This window comes from Motacilla alba, chromosome 2 (assembly GCF_015832195.1).
Source record: "Motacilla alba alba isolate MOTALB_02 chromosome 2, Motacilla_alba_V1.0_pri, whole genome shotgun sequence".
NCBI classification, from domain to species: domain Eukaryota; kingdom Metazoa; phylum Chordata; class Aves; order Passeriformes; family Motacillidae; genus Motacilla; species Motacilla alba.
In genome coordinates this window covers 95,755,826-95,768,445 of record NC_052017.1, presented here as the reverse complement: position 1 = coordinate 95,768,445, position 12,620 = coordinate 95,755,826, and the positions used below count along the sequence as shown (strand labels likewise).

General features: G+C 37.4%; 1 protein-coding gene across 8 annotated transcripts in view; it reads left to right on the top strand.

Annotated features, from left to right (window-relative positions):
- Positions 1 to 11,822, top strand: part of SOCS6 (suppressor of cytokine signaling 6) — a 30,242-nt gene extending 18,420 nt beyond the window's left edge. For 4 of the 8 annotated variants that reach the window (XM_038128133.1, XM_038128126.1, XM_038128130.1 and 1 more), the window contains exon 2: positions 5,806 to 11,822. In XM_038128133.1, the coding sequence (XP_037984061.1) occupies positions 5,931 to 7,535 (1,605 nt within the window). In that variant the 5' untranslated portion in view covers positions 5,806 to 5,930 and the 3' untranslated portion in view covers positions 7,536 to 11,822. The other 4 variants (XM_038128131.1, XM_038128128.1, XM_038128127.1 and 1 more) reach the window with 2 other exon arrangements.
- Positions 11,823 to 12,620: the final 798 nt, after the last annotated feature.

The following is a 12,620-nucleotide window of genomic DNA, read 5'->3' as shown; positions in this document are numbered from 1 at the left end:
CTAAGTGAAAGACAAACTTCTCAGGAATGATGCAGAATGATGTGGGTTAAAAAAAATCAAGTTCGATGTTCAACTGTTACACTTTATGGAAATAAATAAGCAGATTAACATTTATTTGAAAAAAGTTTCTAAAGTAGCATTGACTAATAATTTGAAGTAATTTTTGTGATGATTTTTTTATTTAACTTTTTAAGGACAATTCTTTGTGCAAACATGAGCTGTACTTTGCTGTATGTTTTCAGTATGATGTTTTCTGTCCTAACTCCTTTAAGTTATTCCTGGTTTATTTCTATTGTAGTGCATTTTGGCGGCATTTTTTATAGTATTTGTCTTGGGAAATGAGTATGCCTAACATACAAGTGTGAAAAAGATCAAAAATTAATAAAGCCAGTATAATCAAACTTTTTTGTTGGTGTACTTTTGCAAACACTGCTTAGAGTTAGCTATATGATTCCCATCTAGTGAAACCATTTTGTACCATCAAACTGAAACTACTTTGAAATGTTGGAATATTCAAACCAGATTTGCAGAAATTGATATATATTTAAAACTTCTATAATTTTTCCTACATCAGTGTTGGCCACCATAGTAATTAAATGTACCACATAGTAATTAAATGTACCATTGCATGGCCTGCTTTTCAGGTTTCCAAGAAGCAGCCTGTAAAGTGAACTTTTAGCCCTAATTATCTTCACTAGTAATTTCACATTTGTTTGTGATTGATAAACGTTGCTCTTCCTCCAAGTGAGGTGTGCAAATTTAGTTTTCATTACACATATTTTGTGCATTTCATTGCACACATTTTTATGTGAACAAGGGGACGTGGTGTTTACTGGGTAGTAATTTGGTAGTTTTCATCCAGAGACCTGGCTTTGTTAACCTGCATAATATTAAAAATTCTGAGATGCAGAATTTGTGATGAAAGTTCATAAGTTTGAATTTCATTAATCCACATTATTCTGTGCATTAAGATCTCATTTCTTTCTGGATTTGATTAATCTCTCATTATCAGTCTGTGTATTCCAGGTGTTTCTGCACATATAGTCACCAGACTTTGGGAATACATTGGTGGAGTTCAAGTCTGTTTATAGTTGCAAATATCTGCCAGAAGAATTTCTAGAGTTATCTCTTGTTAGGCTGTCTAATTCACTGTACAGCAGATGGCACTGGAAGAGCACATCGGTGGGAAGCTTCAGTCACGCTGTAATTCGTGCAAAATACTAGTGAAACTGTTGCTGTGCCGAGGCTTGTGAAGTTGCATAATTCATTTTAATGTATTCCAGGAAGGAGTGTATGCCTGGCCTCTTCTGCTCCAGCTTGATTAGATGAAGACTGCAATAAATTCTATACTTGCAAACATATGAGTGTATCATATATTGAGGGCTGTTTATATAGTGTTTTTAAACATATTGATATGCAATGCAGAATTAGCTGGTGCTCTTTAAGTACCTGCAAAGAAAGAGACGCGTAGGGATCAATTCAGGTATTTGACTACAAAGTGTATTTGTTTTCTACCACCCTGGATAAAATATGTGTAGGAGGTATCATAGGGTGGGTCTCACATGGATGACTTGCTTAGAGACTTGCTCTCATGATGTGATTGTGTTTGGTTTACTTTGAAGAGCTTCAAAGTAAACTGGACTGTCACTAGACTTTTATTGTCTTCTCACTCATGAATAAACTGGGCTTCTGGATAGATGCATGTTGTTTATGTGCTTTACCGTTGATTATCAAACCTTTCTTATATCTTGACATGAATTTTTACAAGAATACAACTAATAAACCAACCATTTTATAGAATACAGAATATCCTGAGTTGGAAGGGACCCATCAGGGTAATTCTGTCCAGCTCCTGGCTCTGTGCAGGACACCTCAAGAATCACATCATGTGCTTAAAAGCATTGTCCAGACACTTCTTGAACTCTGTCAGGCTTTGTGCTTTAACCACTTCCTTGGAGAGCCTGTCCCAGTACCCAGCCTCCCTCAGTGTGAAAAACCTTTTCCTGGTATCCAACCTAAATATCCCCTGATTCAGCTTTGTGCTGTTTCCTTGTGTCCTGGTGCTAGTCATAAGACTGTGTCGTGGTTTGAGAGGAAGTGAGTTTTTGGGAGGTGGTAGTGGTCAAACCAATAGGTGCCCAGATGTGGATATTGGCACCTGGTTTGACCATTGAGGATATGGATACGCCTCTGAGAATACAGGGGTTAAAAGTGAGGAACTCCCACGGGAATTTTCCTCTTGGTTCTGGTGGATGGAAGAGTTCAGACCTCCCCTGCCCAGCTTCGGGCTGGGCGGGGGAGGGGAAAGCCACGCGGCCGAGGGAGGTGGCCCGGAGCCTTGGGCAGAGGACGGGAGGTGATGGTTTGGACGAGAGTGAGTTCCCCACAGAGATGGAAGGGTGGAAGAACTCAGAGAGGTGGCGGGCAGCCCCCCTCTCCCCTCGGGAGAGAGAGAGAAAGAGAGAGGTGCCAGTGCTATCTTGAACTTGATAAGCACCGGCCTGGCCGAGGAAGAGAAGGGGGGGGGGACGGCAAGGGAAGAGTGCGGAGCGGTGTGGGAGTTCGAGATGAGCAGAGACTGTGATTTTAACCCTTCTGTGGGACGGTGGAAACCTGGCAAATGCTGATCCTCCAGGAGTCGAAAGAGGAGAGGGACGGATAAGAGGAAATGTGCAAGTGTGATGAGAGCTGTGCAAGTGAAGAAGGACTGGGAGAAGTTGAGGAAATCCTAGGTGGAGGAGATGATGGAGTGGCTTTTGGCTGGACTTTTCTTGTATAGCCATGGATAGAACCTTTCCTGTAATACAGAGACTGCATTTTAGGGGGAGGCGGTGCCAAAGGAGTGATGTGAGCGGAGACGACAGGTGATGAAGTGATGGTGAGACCCCTCGGCCCCAGGGGGTGAAATATTGGGGGGGACTAGTGTCCCGAAAAGAGGTGAGAGACTGTCGTTCTCTTCTGGAACTGGGCGAAGCATCCTTGAAAGGGGAAACCCTAAAAGCAGCTCTGGTCCATGTGCAGTGGTGAGAGCACTGAACATGGAAGGAAGAAGTCATGACGTGTGGTTCTGAGTGACGGGGATTGGCCTGTGGCACAAGGAGGGCTCCTCTCTCCTTGATGAAATGAGAGGTGATTGTCGGAAGGGTGGAGATGGACTGAGTTGATTATTTGAAGGGTAGATCTAAGGTTTTGTGTCATTCTGTGGAAATTGAGTGGGGGGAGGAGAAATGTTTAAAAGGTTTCCATTCTGCTCTGTGTGTTAATTTTATTGTAGTTCTATGATAATAAAGTTTTTTTCTTGTTTACAAGTGGAGGCCTGCTTTGCTCTGTCTCTGATCACATCTCACAGCGGACACCAGGGAAGAATAGGTTTTCATGGGGGCACTGGCATTGGGCCAGTGTCAAACCATGACAGACTGAAATTGGTATCTGCAGACAGTACCTTCCACAAGGAGGGGGGAACATTTCTGGAAAAGTGGAAATAATATCAGCTTGTGGATGTCAGAAGCAGTTGGAGAACACTGTGTATTTCGCAGGTGGAGCTAATGTGGTAGTTCCCAGGCTTCTGGTACTACCTACAGAAAAGCAGAGTTAATTTTGTCAAATGAATCAATGCTCTGACTTTGTCAGTGTAGGAGAAGCAACAGAATCCTGAAGTTGTAATTTTCATTCATTTTGTAGGTTAATTTGGTTACATATGACAAAAAGAGTTCTGCAAATTGGAAAGGTGGCAAAATCCAAATAGTTTAGGATTAGAAAGTCAATGACATTTTGAGTCTCCTTTTAATTGGCATGTAAATCTCCCTTTATCTGCACTTTTAGGAAAGTAAACATAGTTTTAACCTTTGAAAATTCATACCCATAGCTCAGGATTGTGTTCACATTGTGTAACTGGAGGATGGTGTTTTAGGATTTCATGACTCTTGATACAACAAGTAGCATGTTAAAAGTGGAAAATAACTAGTGAACATATCATAAAATATTAGTTCTGTTTTTTAAGTTCTAACACTCATTTATAGCAAGTAACTGATTCTTAGGTTTTTGTCTAGGAAGTGTTTTGGTCACATTTGTTCTTTGCTGGTAGAAAGTAAATCAGTTTAGAGACTGGAGAAACCTTTTCATTTCTTCCCATTCAAAGAAAAGAAAGTGTTATTTAGTTTGGTAATTAAGAAAATTAAATTGAAATATCTGAATGCTCTAAAGATGGACTTGGGAAATATCAGAGGTTATGACAAGGACATAGAACCAGTCTTTGAAATAGGTTGATGCAAATAGGACTAGGGTACAATCCAAGTAAATCAATCTTTACTACTTCTGCTTTTTATGGAGCAGTGTCCATGCCTCCAGCAGCAGGGTTTTACTTAAAATTTTTCGAGGTGTTTTGAAGTTCAGAATCCGTAGATGCTTCACATTGCCTTCTAGTTTGCTTTGGATATGATCCTTTAACCTTTGTGTACTTGAGGACCACAGAAGTTGGGCTGGGCAACAGCAATAGGCAGTGGACTGCTTTTTGGTTATAGTAATCATTGTCCTTCCATGCTTTTATGCAGTTTCTGAATGCTTATTTAAGAAAACGGTATTGTTTAGTTGATAAAACTTATTTCAGTCAGTTGCACTGTTTTTCTCAGTTTATATTGTGATACTCTGGGAGAAAAGTGGGAAGTGTGTATATAAGGGCTGTTTTACTTTCCCCTCAGTCCACCGAGGCTGGAAGATTTCTTGAAAGATTCTTAGACTCCTTCAGCTTGCCATGCTTAGCCTGGAGCCAGGCTTGCTGCTGCAGGTTGCGCTGCTAACATCGCACGTATTTGGAGGTATGTGCAATAACAGTTACTACTAATTGTAGTACCTACTTCTGTGCGAGTAGCAACTTCCTTGTCTTCTCTTTCCCATGCATTGTCCTTCTTTTTGCAGAGCTGTTTACTTTGGAAGATCTAGCTAAAATTAAAACAAAACAAACCATGCCACTCCAAAGCCCCCCCCCCCCAAAACACAGTCAAGCCTCAATCAAGAAAAAAAAGAATCAGAAAGATCAAATTTATGGGTAACTGATTCTGCAGGATGCCAGGTGGGAGCAGTTGTCTGGAACTTGAGCAACTTTGTCCACTAGGTCTTGGCAAAAATACTGGAGGAAGTAAAGTTCTAATAATTTTAGGCAATAAGAGCCCATGACATGGTTTTCTGTGTCTAAAACAGATTGGAAATCCTTTCTTTCATAGAATTTCAGGATGGGACTTGCTGTAAATGTATGTTACTTTATTGTTAAGGAAAATCTGTATTTTCACTACAGCTAGTTTTCCTGTAAATATGGAACCTTCTAAATATTACTCAACTTCCTTGTGTAGAGAAAGTATAACCATATAAGACCATGTTTTTGGTACCAGTTACAGTTTAACCTGCATGTAGGAATTCTGTTGATTAGAATGTTTTCTGTAGTTTTATTTTCTGTAGTTACTTGTGTGGGAATTTTTAGGACCCTTTAGAAAGAGAGGAGTGTTTATGTGTTTGAAAATTATATATAAATGCATTAAATGTATGTGCTTGTGAGTGTAATATAAGGTGTGTGGATATTTCAAAAATTACCATGCTGAAAGCAGAATGAAGTTGTGGAAATCTCCAAGGCTGATATAGGAGTTTCATTTTTTGAGTCTGATTGTTTCAAAGTCAGCTCCCTGTTTTTTACTTTTATGTGATGTCCATTGTTACAGTACTGCAATTTCTGTTTTGCTTGGACAGGGGGAAACCGTTATAGATAATTTTTGAAATATTTCTTTTGTGAATGTAATTTTTTTTATTTCTTTCCAGGAAATGGCTCTTGAAGTTAAATGAGGCTGGATAAAACACATAAATGAAGCAGAAGCTGCTCTTCGTGTGTTAGGGCTATATCACTGCAAGCACTGCTGATCAGCCAGATTTGGTAACTTGTCATAATGAAGAAAATTAGTCTCAAAACAATTCGCAAGTCCTTTAACTTAAATAAAAGTAAAGATGAAAGTGACTTTGTAGTGGTTCAGCAGCCATCATTAAGTGAATTTGGAAAAGATGACTCCTTATTTGGCAGCTGCTATGGTAAAGATTTGGCTAGCTGTGAAGTCAATAGTGAAGATGAAAAAGGAGGCAAAAATAGATCAAAAAGTGAAAGTTTAATGGGTACGTTAAAAAGGAGGCTTTCAGCAAAACAAAAACAGAAAGGCAAAGGCAGCACACCATCTGTAAGCTCTGCAGATGATGACACATTTTCTTCCTCATCTGCTCCAATAACCTTCAAAGATGTGCGAGCTCAAAGACCTCTGAGATCCACTTCCCTCCGTAATCACCATTACAGCCCAACTCCGTGGCCACTTCGACCTACAAATTCAGAAGAGACTTGCATCAAAATGGAAGTGAAAGTCAAGGCCTTGGTTCATTCCTCTAATCCAAGCCCAGCACTGAATGGTGTACGAAAGGACTTTCATGACTTGCAGTCAGAAAATGTGTTCCAGGAACAAACCAATGCATTAAAAAATACGGAATCTCAGAATGGGGACTTGCATCTTCATATTGATGAACATGTGCCTGTAGTTATTGGATTAATGCCTCAGGACTACATTCAGTATACTGTGCCTTTAGATGAGGGAATGTATCCTTTGGAAGGATCACGTAGTTACTGTCTGGATAGTTCCTCACCCATGGAAGTTTCGACTGTTTCTTCTCAAGTGGGGGGAAATGCTTTCCATGAAGATGAGAGCCAAGTGGATCAGGACGTAGTTGTTGCACCGGATATCTTTGTGGACCAGACGGTGAATGGTTTGTTGATTGGTACCACAGGAGTCATGTTGCAAAGCCCAAGAGTTAATCATAGCGATGTCCCTCCACTGTCACCTTTGCTACCTCCAATGCAGAATAATCAAATCCAAAGGAACTTCAATGGATTAAATGGCACAGATGCCCATGTGGCTGAAAGTATGCGCTGCCATTTGAATTTTGATCCTAACACTGCCCCAGGAGTTGGAAGAGTTTATGACTCTGTACAGAACAGCGGTCCTATGGTTGTGACAAGCCTCACAGAAGAACTGAAAAAGCTTGCAAAACAAGGATGGTACTGGGGCCCCATTACACGCTGGGAGGCAGAGGGAAAATTAGCTAATGTGCCTGATGGCTCGTTTCTCGTTCGAGATAGTTCTGATGATCGTTATCTTTTAAGTTTGAGTTTTCGTTCCCATGGAAAAACACTTCACACTAGAATTGAACACTCAAATGGTAGGTTTAGTTTTTATGAACAGCCAGATGTGGAGGGACATACGTCTATAGTTGACTTAATTGAACATTCAATCAGGGACTCTGAAAATGGAGCTTTCTGCTATTCGAGATCCCGGCTGCCAGGATCTGCAACTTACCCAGTGAGACTGACAAATCCAGTGTCCCGGTTTATGCAGGTGCGCTCTTTACAGTACCTGTGTCGTTTTGTAATACGTCAGTACACCAGAATAGACCTGATTCAAAAACTGCCTTTGCCAAACAAAATGAAGGATTATTTACAGGAAAAGCACTACTGAAAGCTTACGGGAATCTTGCATCTTGCACTTTGGGAACAACAACAACAAAAAGAGATTGAATTACAGTTTACAGACTTTCATTATTATCAAAATCTTTTGCTGCCATAAAAATATTTCATTTTTGTCTGTAAAAGAAAAGTAATGCATTTGGATTTTTGTTTGTTTTGGGGGTTTTGTGTATTTTGGGAGGCTTTTTTTTCTTGTTTTGTTTTATTGAAAGAATGATCTCAAGTTCATTTTTAGAAGTGTGAAATAGCTATCTTTCATCAATGTGCAGATTAATCACAATGTGAATGATCAAATTCTCCTTAATTTCCCCCAAGTCCTTTGCTGCTATCCACTGTGATTTTTATGCATTGAAAGCACATTTCATGTGTATTCAACGATAAGTAAAATTCAAATGAAACTTGTTGAATGGAATTTTTTTTTCCTTTGAAACAACCTCTGGAAAAAAATGATCATGGATAAATAACATATTGGTATTCTAAATTAATGATTTTGCATCTAAGTTAAAAACTGTTTCCTGGTGTCATAATTAGACATTTCTGTCAAGATATGCCCTGATGTATAGACAGAGCTGTGTGATAAGAACATGATTATATGGCATATCTTTGGGAAAAAAAAAGCCTTCCTCCTAAGCCTTGTACTGTCTGTACACTCTTGTGTTTGAGAAGGTTGGTTCAGCCTTCTTCTCGTCTCAGTGTTTTGTCCTCTAAAAATGGCCTTTAAAAAACAGTATATGAAAGTCAATGTATAGTACCTAGAAGAAAATTGTGGTATTGGGGTCTTGTAAAATATTATCTTTTATAATCATGCCATCAGTTAATAAATGAACACCTACCAGGTCCCCTCTTTCTTTCCTTTTCCCTCCTGCCTACTCTTGCAGAGTAAGGGAAGGAAAGTTTCCTGGATTTGTGGGAAGACTCTAGGAATAGTTATCATGGAAACATAAATTTATAAGCCATTTTGGGGATGGGGTAAAACTTCTAATAGGATGATTTCTACCATGTTTATGTTCAAGCTACTTGAAATGTTATCATTTCCATTTTTATACATTTTTCTTTCACTTCAGAAAGTATAGTAACACACTAATGTCCTTTGGATCATTTTCCCCTTTTTTCTATATCCTTTGTGGAGGAAGGAACAGGACTGATAACATTTTATATGGAAGATGTTTAAATGCATCTCTAAAGTGCTATTCTCCTAGCCTTTCAAATTATTGGGAAGAGATGTTTGGATATACAGTGACCGCAGAATATGTTTCAGTTTGCTGTCATGAAATATGTTTTGACATATGAAATATTGAATCAATTAAGTAAGTGTTTATGATATCTGTCAAAGATTCTGGCATTTGAAAAGCTTACAGTTATTCTAACCTTCTATAGGGAAAAAAAGACTTTCACTGGGGAGTACAGGTTCTACACTGTAATATTTTCATCATGCAAGGTTAATCCATGGCATTTTCCTCTTTTATTTTCGTTTGTTTTTCTTTTCTCCCATGTTTTTATCACTTTTATGAGTTACTTGCTCAAGGGGTCATAGCTGGCTTGAGAAGGAGGTCTGGCTCTGCCTTGCTGGGAGGCCTTGCTTTGCATGCCTTTGCTCCCCTGTTTTGTGTTTTAAAACGTCATATTCCCCATCTCTGGTAGAAGTGGCTAATGAGTAAAGATCACCTTAGGAAAAAAGTCCATCTTTGATACATCTTTCTTGTTTGGGTCATTTTCTTCTCCTTATTTAATCTAGCATTTCTGTCCCCTAAAATGAGTCTTTAGAAGTGAATACAGTATTGCTGCAAGGTGGTGCAGTAGCACTACATCTTGGGTTGCCTGAATTGATAGACAAAATTTATATTTTTTTAATTTATTTTTTGACCATAATGTTTAACTAAAAAATAAAAAAAAGAAAATCAAAGGCAGATAAAGACTGCCTTTGCTTTTAAGGGAGGGAGAATAAGGATTTCCTCTTTAGTCTGATAAAGTTTTAAACTTAAAAAAGAAAATAATCTAGAGCAGTCTATACATGTGATTTGTTGGCTCTGCCATGGAGATATATGTATGAAAGGGAGGATTCTGTTTTCTTTTTTTTCCTCTACTGACTTCTCCCCCTACCCAGTCATGTCCCATTCCCCCTCCCCTGAATCAGGATCACTAACTTTATTCAAAAAGGCACAATAACCTATTGTATGGTACAGTGTTCTGATTCTGTCTGTGGAGAGGAAAAAGAAAATCATTTTTATGGATTTCAGATGCATACTTTTGGAAGAAAACCTCTGGCATTTTCTTCACTTTAAAAATTCTTTCCCCGTACTAGAGGGCCTATGCATTCTACAGAATCTTTGAAAGATTATACTATATAAAATATTTTCATTGCCATTTAATACCACTACTGAATACATTAAACATATGTTTATACTATGCCACATGCATTAATTTAGCAGTCATTGCGTTGAAACCTAAATATTTGAAGCTATAATATCCTGGTCTTACTGTGGAATTGAAAAACGTGCAAGAGCACACATGCTAAAATTCTTGCCCATGCCTTTATAAATTTCAATTGTTCACTCTTAAATTATGCTTTTTAAAAATAAAACTCTTTTAAAACAGCTGTCCAGTTTTTGAATTGCCTTCCTTGCTATGTTGTTCATCTGTGAACTTAATCAGGTCAAGTTAACTTTGTCATTTTCCCTGCCATAAAGCTACCACAAAAGGAACACTTTTAAGTGGTTGAGGTCTAGGATGTAAGAACCATAGAGCACTTGGCTTCCAAATAAAAAATGGTAGTGATATTTCTACTAAGCTCCAAATACTTTAAATCAGTAGTAAGTAGACACAGATACTTATTTTTACAGGTTTGTGTAATCGGAACCTCACAGTACTTTTTCATACTGAGGTGTCTGACCAGCCAGGAGAATGAACTTAGAAAAAACACTTTGAAAATATTAAAGATACTTACAATTTCTTATTATAAAGATTAATATAAAAGAAACACAGTAGCATTTAGTTATGAGTCAATTTAGAAGCACTCAGAATAACCACAAAATTTGTGTTGACTTCTGCTTCGTGAAAATTAGAGGAACAAAGTGTCCTTGACAAATAAAATAAAGATGATGGAGGATATTTTGGGGACCTTTGGAAGTAAACACACTAGGAACAAAAGGTAACAGACTATGGTCCTTATAGAGTAGGAATATGGCTATTTATTCAGCACAACAGTTTAAGGGTTCAAAAGGTATGCTTTTTTATGCAATTGAATTGAAAAATGTTTTTGAAAATGAAACTTTAAAATAAAACTCCTTTCGGTGTCTGATATGATTCACATTACTGATAACCTTGCTTTACCAAGTAGAAGAGTAAAACAACACCTTGTATTTGGAAATAATAAATTTGCACAATTTCCTCGTTTTTGTTTTTCTTAAAATTTTGTTTTGTTTTGCAAGCCAGTGTTAATAAACAATTGAAAGTGATGTGTATTCTTTGATCTGTTTGAAGGATATAGCACTTATCCTGCTGTTGACATAGTGAATACCATCTTTTTATTAAAATGTAATTCTGTCAGAAGGATCAGAAATGCAATTATTAATTAAACTTTTTGTTCTCAGATGAGCTGACTTTGCATTTTGTTAAAGCCAATTTCTTTCTGTGAATATTGACTGCTGGGCTAAGTAAAATCTGTGCAGTTTTTGTTTTGATGCATTTCATCTGTGTGAATACTGGAATTATAAATTTAAAACAGCATACCAGCAATATATGGGCTATGATGAGAAGCATTTCTCTGTTACTGAACTTTCAAATTCTGAGCTAAGCTATAGATGAATTAATGATTGCCAATTTAATTTCTTTAAATCTTTCTATGACTGCAAAGAATAAAAATCACAGGCATTCTTTATAAATAAAAAATGGCCTAGATGGTAGTTCATAATGTGAAAAATATGGCATTGTTTTATCTGGAAAGTGGTCTAAATTCTACACAGATAATGAAAAATTCGAAATGAATTTTTTATGTATACCTGTTGGGTTAAAGAATTTTTATAGTGATGGAGTGCCATGAAGTTAATACTTGCAATCCAGATTGCTGTAGTTTACACTTTTCTCTGTTTCAGACCTGGTGTGCACTATTTGTACTAAGCACACCACAGAGTGAATTATCCAAAGTCCATTGATTTTAATGTGTTTTGGTTTGTAAACAAAATTATAGTAATTTCTTGCACATTTTTGAAAAATAATTGTATAAGGATTTATGTATCTGCTTCTGGATACAGTGTGTAAATAAAAATTTCATTCACAAAAAGGTTTGTGGAGTCTTCTATACATTAATGGCATTCTAAACCAGAAGAAAATCCTGAGAGACACTGTAAAATTTGGGTATCTGACTTAAACATTTAAATTTTAATGGTTTCTACTTTAATTATTCTGTATTTTTTTACCCTTGCTAGTTGACTTTCAAAGTATTTCTGTATGCCAACTATATTAATTTCTAGTTTACAAAACAAAAAAAAAAAGCCAGGCTATAATTAGAATATTATTTTTGAAAGGTATGAATAAATACTATATTAAGTTAACCTTTTGATCATTTTAGTTGGGTTTTTTCCATTAAAATTTTACAGAATTCCTAATCAAAGTCTCCCTTTCATCCATATGTACCTCAAAGGTAATATATTGCCTCTTGCCTTTCAAGCAACCAGATATTCCTTATGTAGCTCCAAAATAAAAATTTAGACATTGTATTGTTCGTCATGTGTTCACTTGATGCTGGGAAGTCACACAAGTGAAACAGAAGATTGAGGATAAACAGTGTTACAGAAGATAAGCACAATTGTTCACATGTTTTCATGTAGTTCGGACTTGGATTCACTACTCAAATTCAAGTGAGTGCCAGCAGCTCCTTAGGTCTTGGTTCATAACCAGGAGTGGTGGTGGTGTTTGTTTGGTTTGAGGGGTTTTTTTTAAGCAAACAAACTAAAAGTCAAGCCTTGGTAGCAAGTAATTAGTGCTCATATTGTCCACAGTGATATGTACTTTTGTGTTTATTCTGTTACATAAGTCCTCCAACAGTAACCAGCAAGGATTCATAGCTTTTGCTGTTTAA